The sequence below is a fragment of the Cottoperca gobio genome, chromosome 8, assembly GCF_900634415.1.
Source record: "Cottoperca gobio chromosome 8, fCotGob3.1, whole genome shotgun sequence".
In the NCBI taxonomy this organism is placed as follows: domain Eukaryota; kingdom Metazoa; phylum Chordata; class Actinopteri; order Perciformes; family Bovichtidae; genus Cottoperca; species Cottoperca gobio.
In genome coordinates this window covers 2,024,232-2,045,547 of record NC_041362.1, presented here as the reverse complement: position 1 = coordinate 2,045,547, position 21,316 = coordinate 2,024,232, and the positions used below count along the sequence as shown (strand labels likewise).

At 36.1% G+C, this 21,316-nt stretch overlaps 2 protein-coding genes across 2 annotated transcripts; both read left to right on the top strand.

Annotated features, from left to right (window-relative positions):
- Nucleotides 1–15,322: 15,322 nt before the first annotated feature.
- Nucleotides 15,323–20,554, top strand: LOC115012680 (tripartite motif-containing protein 16-like). Its single transcript, XM_029438409.1, has 2 exons — nucleotides 15,323–16,895; nucleotides 20,326–20,554. Exons 1-2 carry the CDS (start codon nucleotides 15,454–15,456, stop codon nucleotides 20,552–20,554), a joined length of 1,671 nt encoding a protein of 556 aa, XP_029294269.1. The 5' UTR covers nucleotides 15,323–15,453.
- LOC115012682 (tripartite motif-containing protein 16-like) lies at nucleotides 18,863–20,343 on the top strand. Its single transcript, XM_029438410.1, has one exon. The coding sequence runs from the start codon at nucleotides 18,886–18,888 to the stop codon at nucleotides 20,290–20,292; it is 1,407 nt and encodes a 468-aa protein (XP_029294270.1). The 5' UTR covers nucleotides 18,863–18,885; the 3' UTR covers nucleotides 20,293–20,343.
- Nucleotides 20,555–21,316: the final 762 nt, after the last annotated feature.

Here is a 21,316-nt window from a genome sequence, read left to right as displayed (position 1 = left end):
TGCTTATTAATACATTAATTCAAATTCATTTGAATATTTGATTTATAGGTATAGAAAATGATTTAGAGGCCAAATGCCTTACGTTGTATTAAAAGGACTTCACTACCCATAATGCTCTGGGAGCGTAAGAAAAAGGCAACGTTTGTTGAGACATAAGTTAGCTCTCCACTAAAAGAGAACGTCTGATTGTATGTCCAGAGTTTTGTCATTTTAAAAAGTAGTCAGACGAAGCTACAACACAAACTTAAATCGTTATCGACGCTCTCTTCAAAGCCACCAGACTCCATTGACAAAAACAGTCATTTTACCTCTGAGAACACGGGAGTTGCTTGTCTACCACTGCCTCTATCGGTTAGTTTGCTTGTGTTTTTGTTTGACTTTAATGCATCTGACCTAGCCTTTTAAAACACCAAAGTCACACAAGAACACAAACAAACTAACCGATTGAGGCAGCAGTAGGTCGGCAACTTCCGTGTTATGCAAGGTAAAATTGCTGTTTTTCTCAATGGAGTATGGTGGATTTGAAGAGAACATAGATAACGGCTTCAGCTCCTCGTTGAAAAGGGCTTTCTGACGGTAAGGTAAAGCAGTGAAAATATTCTAAATATAGCGTACACTTAAGCTGATATTTTAAGTAATTTCTTTAGGTGGTTAAAATACGTTTTGCTGCTGCACTCGTCCACAGCAGTACATTGATTTACTTCCGTGCTTCTACTCCTGTTTCTCCAAACTGGGGGCGTGCCAACCGCCATCAAAGTTAGGATAGTACCTCATACAACCCCACTTCAAAAAATACCAACTATCCCTTTAAACCTCCTTAAAATATGTGTTTGTTGGTGTTTTGGAGTGAACTACGTCTGCAGTAGGAATCTAAAAGCCGGGTGGAGCAGCAGGGAAGCTGCTGGGTGTGTCGGCACGCTTTAGTGGTCGCCACCAGCCGCTCTGTTTATAGCTGCTCTGTGGTTTCCACTAGCCAAGCACTTTCCACTGACTCCAACTTCAGCACAGTTCAGCCTCTGTGCCCCCCGAGGCCTCGATTAAGATAAAAACACGGCTTTATGTATTGACGTAAAAGGTTTTAACATGTTGCACGCTGTTATTTAAATGTGAGTGTAATTACAGCGTGGACAAGGTGCTGAGTGTGAGGCTCCCCTGCAGTTTTCTGACATAATTAAGAGTTTCATGTTCACACTGCAGGCTTTTAATGCTCAGGTTTGAAATGCTGCTTAGGTACACGTTTGAGGTACTTTACTTCAGCATTTACTTTTTCATGCCAGATTATACTTCAACTACATTTCAGAGGTAAATATTGTACTATTTACTATTTACTACATTTATCTGAAAGTCCCTTCCTGTCCAGTGAAAACCATGCATCTCCAGATGATTTTAAATGTTTGTGATGAACTGAAGGATGAAGTTTCCTTTATGAGAAGATCCTCCTTCAGATAAATAAAGTCTTTAAAAAGCTTCTTGATCAGCTGGAAGATGATGTCACAAAGCTGAAAACTGTTTTTCTGAGGAACTCATGAAAAGTTGACTTTTTAGAGACAAAGATACAAAACATGTGATGATCTTATAGAATCTGATGCATCGTGTACATTAAACTACCAACAGGATGTAAAGGAGGGAAACATCTGCAGCAGGAACATGTAACACACACATTAATGTAGCAGGAACATGTAACACACACATTAATGTAACACACACATTAATGTAACAGGAACATGTAACACACACATTAATGTAACAGGAACATGTAACACACACATTAATGTAACAGGAACATGTAACACACACATTAATGTAACAGGAACATGTAACACACACATTAATGCAGCAGGAACATGTAACACACACATTAATGTAGCAGGAACATGTAACACACACATTAATGTAACACACACATTAATGTAACAGGAACATGTAACACACACATTAATGTAGCAGGAACATGTAACACACACATTAATGTAACACACACATTAATGTAACAGGAACATGTAACACACACATTAATGTAACAGGAACATGTAACACACACATTAATGTAACAGGAACATGTAACACACATTAATGTAACAGGAACATGTAACACACACATTAATGTAGCAGGAACATGTAACACACATTAATGTAACAGGAACATGTAACACACACATTAATGTAGCAGGAACATGTAACACACATTAATGTAACAGGAACATGTAACACACACATTAATGTAACAGGAACATGTAACACACATTAATGTAACAGGAACATGTAACACACACATTAATGTAGCAGGAACATGTAACACACATTAATGTAACAGGAACATGTAACACACACATTAATGTAACAGGAACATGTAACACACATTAATGTAACAGGAACATGTAACACACACATTAATGTAGCAGGAACATGTAACACACATTAATGTAACAGGAACATGTAACACACACATTAATGTAACAGGAACATGTAACACACATTAATGTAACAGGAACATGTAACACACACATCAATGTAACAGGAACATGTAACACATTAATGTAACAGGAACATGTAACACACACATCAATGTAACAGGAACATGTAACACATTAATGTAACAGGAACATGTAACACACACATTAATGTAACAGGAACATGTAACACACACATCAATGTAACAGGAACATGTAACACACACATTAATGTAACAGGAACATGTAACACACACATTAATGTAACAGGAACATGTAACACACACATTAATGTAACAGGAACATGTAACACACATTAATGTAACAGGAACATGTAACACACACATTAATGTAACAGGAACATGTAACACACACATTAATGTAACAGGAACATGTAACACACACATTAATGTAGCAGGAACATGTAACACACATTAATGTAACAGGAACATGTAACACACACATCAATGTAACAGGAACATGTAACACATTAATGTAACAGGAACATGTAACACACACATTAATGTAACAGGAACATGTAACACACACATTAATGTAACAGGAACATGTAACACACACATTAATGTAACAGGAACATGTAACACACACATTAATGTAACAGGAACATGTAACACACACATTAATGCAGCAGGAACATATAACACACACACATTAATGTAACAGGAACATGTAACACACACATTAATGTAACAGGAACATGTAACACACACATTAATGTAACAGGAACATGTAACACACACATTAATGTAACAGGAACATGTAACACACACATTAATGTAACAGGAACATGTAACACACACATTAATGTAACAGGAACATATAACACACACATTAATGCAGCAGGAACATATAACACACACATTAATGTAACAGGAACATGTAACACACACATTAATGTAACAGGAACATGTAACACACACATTAATGTAACAGGAACATGTAACACACACATTAATGTAACAGGAACATGTAACACACACATTAATGTAACAGGAACATGTAACACACACATTAATGTAACAGGAACATGTAACATACACATTAATGTAACAGGAACATGTAACACACACATTAATGGAACAGGAACATGTAACACACACATTAATGTAGCAGGAACATGTAACACACACATTAATGTAGCAGGAACATGTAACACACACATTAATGTAACAGGAACATGTAACACACATTAATGTAACAGGAACATGTAACACACACATTAATGTAACAGGAACATGTAACACACACATTAATGTAACAGGAACATGTAACATACACATTAATGTAACAGGAACATGTAACACACACATTAATGTTAATATTAATCCAGAAACATCAGATATAATATTCAAACTCTGACAGGGAACATTTTACAGAACAATCAATATTTTTATCTTTCATACTTTAATAAACTAAGATGATAAATACTTTAACTCAAGTAAGGTTTTGAATGCAGGACGTGTACATGTAGTGGAGTATTTTTACAGTGTGGTATTAGTACGCTTAGAAGTAAAGGATGTGAATAGTTGAACTGAAAACACTTGCGTGTGAGCAGAGCCTTTAACTTTCAGTCCAGATCATGTTCCAAGTTTCCAAACATGCAAAGTATGTTACGTTGCATTACAGAGAGTGTAGTTTTGCAGATATGAACCAAAGTGATGGACAAATAAAACCTGATGATGGCGCTAATGGAAACACCAAAGTTGGTAAGATTCATCCTCTGGGGATCATGAATGTTTATTCCAAAGTTTGAGGCAATTCTTCAAATAGTTGTTGAGATATTTTTGTCGGACAATCGTCAGAAAGTGATGCCACTGGTTTAGAAACTCCTCATAAATTGTTGGATACGAATCATTTAATGCATATTTTCTTCAATGAATCAATCAGGAAAATAGATTGTTTATGCCGCAGAGCACAAATATGAGAAACATCTGCCAATTTGCCAATTTTGAAGCCAGAGCTTTAGATTGAAAGCCTGATTTAATATAATGCATGATTCCATGCTGTAATATTTGACAAAATAAAAAGCCAGAAATGTCCCTAGTGAGGCACAAGGGTCAAGTCCAGTATTTGAGTAAATGTAGGCTCTACCACACACAGACACACACACACACACACACACACACACACACACACACACACACACACACACACAAAACAATTATGGCACCAGGTCAAAAAAGGCAACAACACTTGTGCAAAAGGTCGTGTTGAGGTCTTCTTTGTTTACGAAGCTGTTGAGACGACATGTCCTGCAGTTAAATGTGATCACAGAGATTTACTGCTGATAGCTCAGGAATAACTCGCTTCACCTCCCACATGGAGGTTTTGGACTGAATGTCAACTGAGGGAAAAGCAATTATAACAGAATATAATACAAAACAACTCGTCTTTGCAGTAGAGTGTGTGTTTACTCTCGGCTTTCATAGCTCAATAGCAAAAAGGTTTTGTCGGAGCAGCTACTCAGTGTCAGGTATTTGGGGGTTTTATCCATGAATACATGAGTGCTTAGCATTGCCCGCCCTTTTGCACATGCCGTCACTACATAAAGGTGAAAGGTCAAATGTGTGTTGGTGGCTGCCGGACGAATGCGTTGAAAGAAAAGGTTGGTGCTGGTGTAAGAGGTTCAAATACAGTTGAGAAGCAATGCTAAAATAAAATAAAGATCTTTCCTTTCCTTTCAGGATTAGTACAAATATGAATGTAGTTCAACTACTAGTTTAGTGACATGTTCACTGCTCCCCAACTATGTTTATGTGATGATTTATCCTATGTAAAATGAGAACGTTGCAGAGATAATTATTGTATTTGCACAAGATTTGTGGTAAAACAACTTTAGATAAAAACATAAAACAGTCCCCGTCACAGCTAACAGTGTAGCTAGAGTAGAACAGGGATGTACTAAACCTGTTGACCTATGACTGGACATGCACCATAAACAACTTTAGGATCTGCTGACTCCGTGTTTTACTGTGAGTTAAGTGATTATTCTTGCTCAACACCAGCAGATACAACATCGAGCAACAGGGGGACAAAATAAGGGAAGAATAGGAAGAATAGCCCTGATGGTTTTGAGATTGCTCATCCTTCCTGTTCATCTTGAACAATGAAAGCAGGAAGCTACGGTTAAACATGACGAGAGTGAGTGTGCTGCTCACTGCTGTCCCCCCCAGTACCGGGGCTGGGAGGTGGTTGGGGGCGGGGGGGATCCTGAGATCCGGCCCCTCCCTCAGACACAGACAGGAAATCCCGTCTGGAGACGAAGACGAGGAAAGACTGACTTTGAGTAGAGAGTCAGGATGTCTGGGAGCGTTTGATGTGTGTAAAGTGAAAGATGTTCTCGTACCTTAAAGTGAAAGTAGTGAAACTACAATGGAAACATAATGTTCTAATTTAAAATCGTTGTAATCATTGTTTACAGTTTCATGGTTTAGAACGACATTTAATTTGACAGACATTAACTTTTCTGAGATTTCGCTCCACGAATAAAGGGGTCAACCAATCGTAGAGCTGCGCCTTTATTTATGAGGATTATAAAACTTTATTACTACTTTCAACCTTGACAAAGGGCAGCACATACCAGATCCATTCCTTCCGTTCTTACCTTTTACAATAAAAGCCCTCTATATATATATATATATATATATATATATATTTATTTATTTATTCTGGTTTACTATATATATATATATATATACTTTATCCATTTATTGCAATTAAATCACAGCGCAAATTAAATATTCTATCTATTGGTATCATAGGGTGTATAAAATAAGAAATTTCAATTTCAATTTCAAAATAAATATATAATTTTGTGGCTGTGCTTTTATTTCAATAAATATTTAAAAAATATAAATAAATGTGATTAGTAAAAAGAAGTAGTAGTATTCTCCCAAAAAAATAAAATAAAAAAACCTACATCTATTTGCCCCTTCTGATTAATAATACTGAGGTGGTGGTACAGTTTGTACTTATACACTGATAATATTACTTTCCCTGAATTGTTTCCAGTTTCTATAATATGCTGAAAACTTCTGAAACAGCTGAATGAACTCAGTCAAATATATAAAAAACTATGTTTCTGATGGAAAACACAACACGCTTCCTTTTTGAGAAAACTGCAGCTTTCATCCTTTGCTTTTATAAAATTCCTCTCATGCATATTTATGTCTCTACAACAGGCAGATCACTTCAAAGTGTATTTCAGGTTAACCAGAAGGAGAACCACAGGTGTGCTGCTGGTATGTGGGGAGCAGAGTGGGGCCAAAGTGTGCACTCATGCAACATGAAATTTAAGAACAGCGTCCGGCAGTCACTCATGCAAGACTTGATGAATGTCTTAACAAACTTAACAAAGCTCCAGTGAAATGTAGTGGAGGAAGTATTCTGGAGGCCTGTTTACTTAAGCAGCAAAAATGTATAATAAATATTTAGTAAAAATAAATAACTATATATTCCCTGAACCAAACCTAAATGTATTTACTTTTTTAATAAAGTTTAACTATGACTTTTATTATTATTATTATTATTATTATTATTATTATTATTATTATTATTATTATTATTATTATTATTATTATTTATATATTTTAATTATTATTATTGTTTTTATTTATTTATTTTAGATGTTGGTAATCAGGGGTGGGGAATATAAAATAGCTGTTATAAATAGAAATGATCTTTTCTAAAGTGAACTGCAGGGAATCACAGTTGAACAAATACAAAGTTGTTTGTTTTCATTTGAAAGCATCAATACCACATTGTAATTATACTCCATTAAAAGTAAAAATCCTGCATTAAAAATTACACTCAAGTAAAACTATTAATAACAAAATGTGCTTAAAGGTAAATTGTTGAAAGTACATGAACTGAAGTACTTGTTGGAAGTTCAACAAGAGGCATATGTCACCTCTAAACCTTTCACAGTTGAAATATTTTACAAAACAAACCCAGCAAAGATGAGAGAAAAGTCAGAAAAATCTATTTACAGATTTAAGGAAATAAACAATGAAAATAAACAAAATATATATAAAAAGACAGAGATAATAAATCTTAATCTAAGAATATGGATAAAACTCAGATCTTCCTTAAAAATACAGATTTCTGTATCAGAAATAATTATTTTCGTCTCTCTCCCATTAATATTCTCACGACCCCCTCATATTTATTCGGCGGCCCTTTGGAGGGGCCCGACCCCTATGTTGGGAACCACATGACTAAACCAGGTAACTATATATAAAGTAGTTCAAACCAGAGATGGTAGAAGAACTTCCTCCAGCACTACATGAATACTTTTATTTATTTATTCAGTTCTGCAGTGAGATCTTAATGTTTGGTTACAGCGCCCTCTGTTGGATAAATAATAAAACATACAGCATGTATCATTAAATATAATATCTCCTCATACTACGCTCCCAAACTTCAGTATATGTGGCTGTATACTAACACTAAATAATAATAATAATACAGTACTGTATTTTAGTACAATCTTAAGGTACTTGTACTGTACGTGAGTATTTCCATTTTCTGCTACTTTATACTTCTACTCTACATCACAGATGGAACTATTGTACTTTTTATTACACTACATTTATTTGATAAGTTTCATTATTAATACAAAATATAATCAATAAATAAATTATTATATTACCATTACTGTAGTATTTATACTTGTACATAAGTATTCTTGTAGTATTTGTACTTGTTCTGAAGTATTACTACAGAATGTGTACTTGTACTAAAGTAATACTGTGTTATATATACTTGTACTGAAGTATTACTGTAGTATTTATATTTCTACTGAAATATTACTGTAGTATTTATATTTCTACTGAAGTATTACTGTAGCATTTGTACCTATGCTGAAGTATTACTGTAGTATTACTGTAGTATTTGTACTTGTACTGAAGTAGTACTGAAGTATTTATATTTCTACTGAAGTATTACTGTAGTATTTGTACCTATGCTGAAGTATTACTGTAGTATTACTGTAGTATTTGTACTTGTACTGAAGTAGTACTGAAGTATTTATACTTGTAGTGAACGTATTACTGCAGTATTTGTGCAAGTACTGAAGTATTACTGTAGTATTTAGACTTGTACTGAAGTGTTACTGTAGTATTTGTGCCTGGACTGAAGTATTACTGTAGTATTTATACTTTTACTGAAGTATTACTGTAGTATTTGTACCTGTGCTGAAGTATTACTGTAGTAAGTATACTTGTACTGAAGTATTACTGTAGTATTTATACTTTTACTAAAGTATTACTGTAGTATTTGTACATGTACTGAAGTATTACTGTAGTATTTGTACCTGTGCTGAAGTATTACTGTAGTAGTTGTACTTGTACTGAATAATTGCTGTAGCAGTTGTACTGTACTGAAGTATGACTGTAGTATTTGTACTTGTACTGAAGTATTACTGTAGTATTTGTAATGTACTGAAGTATTACTGTAGTTTTTGTACTTGTACTGAAGTATTACTGTAGTATTTTTACTTATATTGAAGTATTACTGTAGTATTTGTACTTGTACTGAAGTATTACTGTAGTAGTTGTACTTGTACTGAATAATTACTGTAGTATTTGTACTTGTATTGAAGTATTACTATAGTATTTGTACTGTACTGAATTATTACTGTAGTTTTTGTACTTGTACTGAAGTATTACTGTAGTATTTGTACTTGTATTGAAGTATTACTGTCGTATTTATACTTCTACTGAAGTGTTACTGTAGTATTTTTACTGGACTGAAGTGTTACTGTAGTCTTTATACTTGTACTGAAGTAATACTGTAGTATGTGTACTTGTACTGAAGTATTAAAGTAGTATTTGTACCTGGACTGAAGTATTACTGTAGTATTTGTACTTGTACTGAAGTATTACTGTAGTATTTTTACTTGTACTGACGTATTAATGTAGTATTTGTACTTCTACTGAAGTTTTACTGTCGTATCTTTACTGTACTGAAGTATTACTGTAGTATTTATTGTTTTACTGAAGTATTACTGTCGTATTTGTACTTGTACTGAGGTTTCACTGTAGTAGTTGAACGTTTTCTGAAGTATTACTGTAGTATTTGTACCTGGACTGAAGAATTACTGCAGTATTTGTACCTGGACTGAAGTATTACTGTAGTGTTTATACTTGTACTGAAGTATTACTGTAGTATTCGTACTTGTACTGAAGTATTACTGTAGTATTTGTACTGTACTGAAGTGTTACTGTAGTCTTTATACTTGTACTGAAGTAATAATGTAGTATGTGTACTTGTACTGAAGTATTTAAGTAGTATTTGTACCTGGACTGAAGTATTACTGTAGTATTTTTACTTGTACTGACGTATTACTGTAGTATTTGTACTTGTACTGAAGTTTTACTGTAGTATGTGTACTTGTACTGAAGTATTCCTGTAGTATTTGCAACTGGACTGAAGTATTACTGTAGTATTTGTACTTGTACTAAAGTAATACTGTGTTATATATACTTGTACTGAAGTATTACTGTAGTATTTATATTTCTACTGAAATATTACTGTAGTATTTATACTTCTACTGAAGTGTTACTCTAGTATTTGTGACTGTACTGAAGTATTACTGTAATATTTGTACCTGGACTGAAGTATTACTGTAGTACTTGTACCTGGACTGAAGTATTACTGTAGTATTTATTCTTTTACTGAAGTATTACTGTAGTATTTATTCTTTTACTGAAGTATTACTGTAGTATTTGTACTTGTACTGAGGTTTTACTGAAGTATTTATACTTGTACTGAAGTATTATTGTAGTATTTGTACCTGTACTGAAGTATTACTGTAGTATTTGTACCTGGACTGAAGTATGACTGTAGTATTTTTACTGTACTGAAGTGTTACTGTAGTCTTTATACTTGTACTGAAGTAATACTGTAGTATGTGTACTTGTACTGAAGTATTAAAGTAGTATTTTTACCTGGACTGAAGTATTACTGTAGTATTTGTACTTGTAGTGAAGTATTACTGTAGTATTTTTACTTGTACTGACGTATTAATGTAGTATTTGTACTTGTACTGAAGTTTTACTGTCGTATCTTTACTGTACTGAAGTATTACTGTAGTATTTATTATTTTACTGAAGTATTACTGTCGTATTTGTACTTGTACTGAGGTTTCACTGTAGTAGTTGAACTTGTACTGAAGTATTACTGTAGTATTTGTACTGTACTGAAGTATTACTGCAGTATTTGTACTTGTACTGAAGTATTACTGTAGTTTATGTACTTGTACTGAAGTATTACTGTCGTATTTGTACTTGTATTGAAGTATTGCTGTAGTATTTATACTTCAACTGAAGTGTTACTCTATTATTTGTACTTGTACTGAAGTATTACTGTAGTATTTGTACCTGTACTGAAGTATTACTGTAGTATTTGTACTTGTACTGACGTTTTACTGTAGTATTTGTACCTGGTCTGAAGAATTACTGCAGTATTTGTACCTGGACTGAAGTATTACTGTAGTGTTTATACTTGTACTGAAGTATTACTGTAGTATTCGTACTTGTACTGAAGTATTACTGTAGTATTTGTACTGTACTGAAGTGTTACTGTAGTCTTTATACTTGTACTGAAGTAATAATGTCGTATGTGTACTTGTACTGAAGTATTAAAGTAGTATTTGTACCTGGACTGAAGTATTACTGTAGTATTTTTACTTGTACTGACGTATTACTGTAGTATTTGTACTTGTACTGAAGTTTTACTGTAGTATGTGTACTTGTACTGAAGTATTCCTGTAGTATTTGCAACTGGACTGAAGTATTACTGTAGTATTTGTACTTCTACTGAAGTGTTACTCTAGTATTTGTGACTGTACTGAAGTAATACTGTAGTATTTGTACCTGGACTGAAGTATTACTGTAGTACTTTTACCTGGACTGAAGTATTACTGTAGTATTTATTCTTTTACTGAAGTATTACTGTAGTATTTGTACTTCTACTGAAGTGTTACTCTAGTATTTGTGACTGTACTGAAGTAATACTGTAGTATTTGTACCTGGACTGAAGTATTACTGTAGTACTTTTACCTGGACTGAAGTATTACTGTAGTATTTATTCTTTTACTGAAGTATTACTGTAGTATTTGTACTTGTACTGAGGTTTTACTGAAGTATTTATACTTGTACTGAAGTATTACTCTAGTATTTGTGACTGTACTGAAGTATTACTGTAGTATTTGTACCTGGACTGAAGTATTACTGTAGTACTTGTACCTGGACTGAAGTATTACTGTAGTATTTATTCTTTTACTGAAGTATTACTGTAGTATTTATTCTTTTACTGAAGTATTACTGTAGTATTTGTACTTGTACTGAGGTTTTACTGAAGTATTTATACTTGTACTGAAGTATTACTGTAGTATTTGTACCTGTACTGAAGTATTACTGTAGTATTTGTACCTGGACTGAAGTATGACTGTAGTATTTTTACTGTACTGAAGTGTTACTGTAGTCTTTATACTTGTACTGAAGTAATACTGTAGTATGTGTACTTGTACTGAAGTATTAAAGTAGTATTTGTACCTGGACTGAAGTATTACTGTAGTATTTGTACTTGTACTGAAGTATTACTGTAGTATTTTTACTTGTACAGACGTATTAATGTAGTAATTGTACTTGTACTGAAGTTTTACTGTCGTATCTTTACTGTACTGAAGTATTACTGTAGTATTTATTATTTTACTGAAGTATTACTGTCGTATTTGTACTTGTACTGAGGTTTCACTGTAGTAGTTGAACTTGTACTGAAGTATTACTGTAGTTTATGTACTTGTACTGAAGTATTACTGTCGTATTTGTACTTGTATTGAAGTATTACTGTAGTATTTGTACTTGTACTGACGTTTTACTGTAGTATTTGTACTTTTTCTGAAGTATTACTGTAGTATTTGTACCTGGACTGAAGAATTACTGCAGTATTTGTACCTTGACTGAAGTATTACTCTAGTATTTGTACCTGGACTGAAGTATTACTGTAGTGTTTATACTTGTACTGAAGTATTACTGTAGTATTTTTACTGTACTGAAGTGTTACTGTAGTCTTTATACTTGTACTGAAGTTTTACTGTAGTATGTGTACTTGTACTGAAGTATGCCTGTAGTATTTGCACCTGGACTGAAGTATTACTGTAGTATTTGTACTTGTACTGAAGTATTACTGTAGTATTTGTACTTATATTGAAGTATTACTGTAGTATTTGTACCTGGACTGAAGTATTACTGTAGTAGTTGTACTTGTACTGAAGAGTTGCTGTAGCAGTTGTACTGTACTGAAGTATGACTGTAGTATTTGTACTTGTACTGAAGTATTACTATAGTATTTGTAATGTACTGAAGTATTACTGTAGTTTTTGTACTTGTACTGAAGTATTACTGTCGTATTTATACTTCTACTGAAGTGTTACTGTAGTATTTGTACTTGTACTGAAGTATTACTGTAGTATTTAGACTTGTACTGAAGTATTACTGTAGTATTTGTACCTGTGCTGAAGTATTACTGTAGTACGTATAATTGTACTGAGGTATTACTGTAGTATTTGTACCTGTGCTGAAGTATTACTGTAGTATTTGTACTTGTACTGAAGTATTACTGTAGTATTTGTACTGTACTGAAGTATTACTGTAGTATTTATACTATACTTGTACTGAAGTATTACTGTAGTACGTATACTTGTACTGAAGTATTACTGTCGTATTTGTACCTGTGCTGAAGTATTACTGTAGTATTTGTACTTCTACTGAAGTATTACTGTAGTATTTGTACTGTACTGAAGTATTACTGTAGTATTTATACTATACTTGTACTGAAGTATTACTGTAGTATTTGTACCTGGGCTGAAGTATTACTGTAGTTTTTATACTTGTACTGAAGTATTATTGTAGTATTCGTACTTGTACTGAAGTATTGCTGTAGTATTTTTACTGTACTGAAGTATTACTATAGTATTTATACTTGTACTGAAGTAATACTGTAGTATGTGTACTTGTACTGAAGTATTAAAGTAGTATTTGTACCTGGACTGAAGTATTACTGTAGTATTTGTACTTGTACTGAAGTATTACTGTAGTATTTTTACTTGTACTGACGTATTAATGTAGTATTTGTACTTGTACTGAAGTTTTACTGTCGCATCTTTACTGTACTGAAGTATTACTGTAGTATTTATTATTTTACTGAAGTGTTACTGTAGTATTTGTACTTGTACTGAGGTTTCACTGTAGTAGTTGAACTTGTACTGAAGTATTAAAGTAGTATTTGTACCTGGACTGAAGTATTACTGTAGTATTTGTACTTGTACTGAAATATTACTTTAGTATTTGTACTTGTACTGACGTTTTACTGTAGTATTTGTACTTTTTCTGAGGTATTACTGTAGTATTTGCACCTGGACTTAAGAATTACTGCAGTATTTGTACCTGGACTGAAGTATTACTGTTGTAATTATACTTGTACTGAAGTATTAAAGTAGTGTTCGTACTTGTACTAAAGTAACACTGTAGTATATTTACTGTACTAAAGTATTACTGTCGTATTTGTACTGTACTGAAGTATTACTGTAGTATTTATTATTTTACTGAAGTATTACTGTAGTATTTATACTTGTAATGAAGTATTACTGTAGTATTTGTACCTGTACTGAACTATTACTGTAGTATTTGTACCTGGACTGAAGTATTACTGTAGTGTTTATACTTGTACTGAAGTATTACTGTAGTATTCGTACTTGTACTGAAGTATTGCTGTAGTATTTTTACTGTATTGAAGTATTACTGTAGTCTTTATACTTGTACTGAAGTAATACTGTAGTATGTGTACTTGTACTGAAGTATTAAAGTAGTATTTCTACCTGTACTGAAGTATTACTGTAGTGTTTGCACCTGGACTGAAGTATTACTGTAGTATTTGTACTTGTACTGAAGTGTAACTGTAGTATTTGTACTGAAGTATTACTGTAGTAGTTGAACTGTACTGAAGTAGTACTTTAGTATTTGTACTTGTACTGAAGTATTACTGTAGTATTTGTACTGTACTGAAGTATTACTGTAGTATTTCTACTTGTACTGAAGTAATACTGTAGTTTTTGTACTTGGACTGAAGTATCACTGTAGTATGTGTACTTGTATTGAAGTATTACTGTAGTATTTATACTTCTACTGACGTGTTACTCTAGTATTTGTGACTGTACTGAAGTATTACTGTAGTATTTGTACCTTGACTGAAGTATTACTGTAGTATTTGTACCTGGACTGAAGTAATACTGTAGTATTTATTCTTTTACTGAAGTATTACTGTAGTATTTGTACTTGTACTGAGGTTTTACTGAAGTATTTATACTTTTACTGAAGTATTACTGTAGTATTTGTACCTGTACTGAAGTATGACTGTAGTATTTGTACTTGTACTGACGTATTACTGTAGTATTTGTACCTGTACTGAAGTATTACTGTAGTATTTGTACCTGGACTGAAGTAATACTGTAGTATTTATTCTTTTACTGAAGTATTACTGTAGTATTTGTACTTGTACTGAGGTTTTACTGAAGTATTTATACTTTTACTGAAGTATTACTGTAGTATTTGTACCTGTACTGAAGTATGACTGTAGTATTTGTACTGTACTGAAGTATTACTTTTTCCAGTTTTCCTGAAGCTGAAGTGAGTGTTTGTGATACATGTTGAACACACAGTATCTGTCACATCCTGCTCTCTCCCCGCCCCCTTCTTCTTCCTGGAAAGTGGAGGACCTTGTACCCCCCCTGCTCATACACGTCCTTGTCCCTCCCCTGCAGATCTACAGCTGTGTGGATGTGTCTAACCAACATGGCGCTGCACACACACAGCTGACGGGCTCCACTCGCTGCACAAACACATGCTGTTGAAATCGCAGCTCAAACTAGTTTCACTCCTCAGGAAGTGTGACTCACACAGTCGCTGGCAGTGAAGGAGAAATGGCGCAGAAAGGAGTTCAGCTGGACCGGGAAACCTTCTCTTGTTCCATCTGTCGGGATCTACTGAAGGATCCGGTGACGACTCCCTGTGGACACAGCTACTGCAAGAACTGTATTAAAACCCACTGGGATGGAGAGGACGAGAAGAGAAGCCACAGCTGCCCTCAGTGCAGGCAGGCCTTCACACCGAGGCCTGTCCTGCTGAAGAACACCATGTTAGCAGCTTTAGTGGAGGAGCTGAAGAAGACTGGACTGCAAGCTGCTTCTGCTGATCACTTCTATGCTGGACCTGAAGATGTGGGATGTGATGTCTGCACTGGGAGAAAACTGAAAGCCTTCAAGTCCTGTGTGCAGTGTGTGGCCTCTTACTGTGAGAAACACCTCCAGACTCATTATGATGTGGCTCCATTAAAGAAACACAAGCTGGTGGAGCCCTCCCAGAAGCTCCAGGAGAACATGTGCTCTCGTCACGATGAGGTGATGAAGATGTTCTGCCATACTCATCAGCAGTGTATCTGTTATCTCTGCTCTGTGGACGAACATAAAGGCCACGACACAGTCTCAGCTGCAGCAGAAAGGACTGAGAGGCAGAGAGAGCTCGAGGGGAGTCGACTAAACATCCAGCAGAGAATCCAGGACGGAGAGAAAGATGTGAAGCTGCTTCAGCAGGAGGTGGAGGTCATCAATCGCTCTGCTGACAGAGCAGTGGAGGACAGTGAGAAGATGTTCACTCAGCTGATCTGTCTCATGCAGAAAAGAAGCTCTGATGTGAAGCAGCAGCTCAGATCGCAGCAGGAAAGTGAAGTGAGTCGAGTCAAAGAGCTTCAGGAGAAGCTGGAGCAGGAGATCACTGAGCTGAAGAGGAAAGACGCTGATCTGAAGCAGCTCGCACACACAGAGGACCACAACCAGTTTCTACACAACTACCCCTCACTGTCCCCACTCAGTGAGTCTACACTCTCCTCCAGCATCAACATCCCTCTCAGATACTTTGAGGAAGTGACAGCGGCTGTGTCAGAAGTCATAGATGAACTCCAGGACGTTCTGAGAGAGAAGTGGACAAACATCTCACAGACTGGGACTGAAGTGGATGTTTCACTGTCAGCAGAGCCCAAGACCAGAGCTGGATTCTTAAAGTATTCACGTGACATCACACTGGATCCAAACACAGCAAACAGACGGCTGTTATTATCTGAGGGGGACAGAAAAGCAACATTCATGAGAAAACAACAGTCTTATTCTAGTCACACAGACAGATTCACTGGATGGTTTCAGGTGCTGAGTAGAGAGAGTCTGACTGGACGTAGTTACTGGGAGGTGGAGTGGAGCGGGGGAGGTGTTCGTGTAGCAGTCACATACAAGAACATCAGCAGAGCAGGGGGGGAAGAATGTGCATTTGGATTCAATGATAAATCCTGGATGTTAGATTGTAAAAATAACAGGTATACATTTTGTTACAACAAAGTCCAAACTCCCGTCTCAGGTCCTGTCGTCCTCCAGACTCGGAGTGTACCTGGATCACAGAGCAGGTGTTCTGTCCTTCTACAGCGTCTCTGACACCATGACTCTCCTGCACAGAGTCCACCACACATTCTCTCAGCCGCTCTACGCTGGAGTTCGTTTTTATCCTTCTTCTCATGGAGACACTGCTGAGTTCTGTAAACTCAAGTAGACAGAAGTAAATCTCTGGTTCTCCTTCAGGGAGTCTTTTTCTCTCAGTGAGTAAACTAACCCCCCCGGACTAAGTGACATGTTTTATGTTTCATATTATATTCCAGATGATCAGCTGTACAATGAAGCTGAATAATAAACACAATATAAGAGGCTGTGAATGACATGTGATGTTTGAATATGTAAATGTATAATAAATATTTTGTAAAAATAACTATATATTCCCTGAACCAAACCTAAATGTATTTACTTTTGTTTTGTTTCTTTTACTTACATTTCTTAATCTATTGTTTAACTATGACTTTAATTATTATTATTGTTATTATTATTATTATTATTATTATTATTATTATTATTATTATTATTATTATTATTATTATTATATTATATATATTTATTTGTATTTATTATTATTGTTTTTATTTATTTATTTTAGATGTTGGTAATCAGGGGTGGGGAATATAAAATAACTGTTATAAATAGAAATGATCTTTTCTAAAGTGAACTGCAGGGAATCACAGTTGAACAAATACAAAGTTGTTTGTTTTCATTTGAAAGCATCAATACCACATTGTAATTATACTCCATTAAAAGTAAAAATCCTGCATTAAAAATTACACTCAAGTAAAACTATTAATAACAAAATGTGCTTAAAGGTAAATTGTTGAAAGTACATGAACTGAAGTACTTGTTGGAAGTTCAACAAGAGGCATATGTCACCTCTAAACCTTTCACAGTTGAAATATTTTACAAAACAAACCCAGCAAAGATGAGAGAAAAGTCAGAAAAATCTATTTACAGATTTAAGGAAATAAACAATGAAAATAAACAAAATATATATAAAAAGACAGAGATAATAAATCTTAATCTAAGAATATGGATAAAACTCAGATCTTCCTTAAAAATACAGATTTCTGTATCAGAAATAATTATTTTCGTCTCTCTCCCATTAATATTCTCACGACCCCTCATATTTATTCGGCGGCCCTTTGGAGGGGCCCGACCCCTATGTTGGGAACCACATGACTAAACCAGGTAACTGTATATAAAGTAGTTAAAACCAGAGATGGTAGAAGAACTTCCTCCAGCACTACATGAATACTTTTATTTATTTATTAAGTTCTGCAGTGAGATCTTAATGTTTGGTTACAGCGCCCTCTGTTGGATAAATAATAAAACATACAGCATGTAACATTAAATATAATATCTCCTCATACTACGCTCCCAAACTTCAGTATATGTGGCTGTATACTAACACTAAATAATAATAATAATACAGTACTGTATTTTAGTACAATCTTAAGGTACTTGTACTGTACGTGAGTATTTCCATTTTCTGCTACTTTATACTTCTACTCTACATCTCATAAGTATTACTGTAGTATTTGTACTTGTACTGAAGTATTACTGTAGTATTTGTACTGAAGTATTACTGTAGTATTTATACTTGTACTGAAGTATTACTGTAGTATTTGTACTTGTGCTGAAGTATTACTGTAGTATTTGTACTGAAGTATTACTGTAGTATTTGTACTTCACTACAGGACGACTCATTTGTTTTTACAGCTGAAGTCTAAACTGACTGTAAGAAGTTTCCTGAAGCTGAAGTGAGTGTTTGTGAAACATGTTGAACACACAGTATCTGGCACACCCTGCTCTTCCCCCCCCCCCCCCTCCTCCTCTTCCTATCATGTGGAGGACCTTTATACCCTACACTTCTCAGGAAGTGAGACTCACACAGTCGCTGGCAGTGAAGGAGAAATGGCGCAGAAAGGAGTTCAGCTGGAAACCTTGTGTTGTTCCATCTGTCTGGATCTACTGAAGGATCCGGTGACGACTCCCTGTGGACACAGCTACTGCAAGAACTGTATTCAAAGCTTCTGGGATGGAGAGGACCCGAAGTATATCTACAGCTGCCCTCAGTGCAGGCAGACCTTCACACCGAGGCCTGTCCTGCTGAAGAGCACCATGTTAGCAGCTGTAGTGGAGGAGCTGAAGAAGACTGGACTCCAAGCTGCTCCTGCTGATCACTGCTATGCTGGACCTGAAGATGTGGGATGTGATGTCTGCACTGGGAGAAAACGGAAAGCCTTCAAGTCCTGTGTGCAGTGTGTGGCCTCTTACTGTGAGAAACACCTCCAGCCTCATTATGAATCACCTACATTCATGAAACACAAGCTGGTGGAGCCCTCCCAGAAGCTCCAGGAGAACATGTGCTCTCGTCACGATGAGGTGATGAAGATGTTCTGCCGTACTGATCAGCAGTGTATCTGTTATCTCTGCTCTGTGGACGAACATAAAGGCCACGACACAGTCTCAGCTGCAGCAGAAAGGACTGAGAGGCAGAGAGAGCTCGAGGGGAGTCGACTAAACATCCAGCAGAGAATCCAGGACGGAGAGAAAGATGTGAAGCTGCTTCAGCAGAAGGTGGAGGTCATCAATCGCTCTGCTGACAGAGCAGTGGAGGACAGTGAGAAGATGTTCACTCAGCTGATCCGTCTCATGCAGAAAAGAAGCTCTGATGTGAAGCAGCAGCTCAGATCGCAGCAGGAAAGTGAAGTGAGTCGAGTCAAAGAGCTTCAGGAGAAGCTGGAGCAGGAGCTCACTGAGCTGAAGAGGAAAGACGCTGATCTGAAGCAGCTCGCACACACAGAGGACCACAACCAGTTTCTACACAACTACCCCTCACTGTCCCCACTCAGTGAGTCTACACTCTCCTCCAGCATCAACATCCCTCTCAGATACTTTGAGGAAGTGACAGCGGCTGTGTCACAAGTCACAGATGAACTCCAGGACGTTCTGAGAGAGAAGTGGACAAACATCTCACAGACTGGGACTGAAGTGGATGTTTCACTGTCAGCAGAGCCCAAGACCAGAGCTGGATTCTTAAAGTATTCACGTGACATCACACTGGATCCAAACACAGCACAGACACTGCTGTTATTATCTGAGGGGGGCAGAAAAGTGACATACATGAGACAACATCAGTCTTATTCTCATCACACAGACAGATTCACTGTATATGCTCAGGTGCTGAGTAGAGAGAGTCTGACTGGACGTAGTTACTGGGAGGTGGAGCGGAGCGGGGGAGACGTTCGTGTAGCAGTCGCATACAAGAACATCAGCAGAGCAGGGGGGGGGGGAAGAATGTGCATTTGGAGACAATGATAAATCCTGGGCGTTATATTGTATCAACAACAGTTATATATTTTGTTACAACAAAGTCCAAACTCCCGTCTCAGGTCCTGCGTCCTCCAGACTCGGAGTGTACCTGGACCACAGAGCAGGTGTTCTGTCCTTCTACAGCGTCTCTGACACCATGACTCTCCTGCACAGAGTCCACCACACATTCTCTCAGCCGCTCTACGCTGGAGTTGGTTTTTATTATTATTCTCCTGGAGCCACTGCTGAGTTCTGTAAACTCAAGTAGACAGAAGTAAATCTCTGGTTCTCCTTCAGGGAGTCTTCTTCTCTCAGTGAGTAAACTAACCCCCCCGGACTAAGTGACATGTTCTATGTTTCATATTATATTCCAGATGATCAGCTGTACAATGAACCTGAATAATAATCACAATATAAGTGCAGGAGGTTTGTGTGACACCAGGATGAAGTGTGAGCAGATAGTTTCCTGTGAATGTTGATCACAGATCACATTTACTTTGAACACAATGTTCTTGTGATGTTAACAGTGAAGTTGAACATGACCCTCATCCTGGGTGGGGTTTGTATTAAACATGTTAAGACTAAAAAGAGTTCTTCCTTTAAAATGAATGTGAACGTGTGATTTAAGGGAAGCGGCTTCAGCTCTGTGTTTAAACTCTGAAACGTATTTCGTCTCCGTGTTTGTGCCGACGGCTGATTGTTGTGGCGTTTGTTCAGCTGTCACTCAAACATTGTGGGCGGTGCTTGACGTCATCAGTGGTTGTGTAATGTGGGACTTTGTTTAGGTGGAGCTGCTCCCTCTGTCTGTGGAGCCATGGAGGCTCTCACTGCTCATCATGTTGCTGTCTCTGCATCAACATGTCCACTCAATGTTTGATGAATATTTGTGTTGATGTATTTCTATCTTGTTTCTCTTCCACTGCATGTGTTCAGAGAGGAAGCAGCAGCTTCATCCTGGACACTTTGTTCTGTTAGAAAGACGTCTATAAGCACATTGATGTGTTGTTGTTGTTATGAGGACTTATAGAAG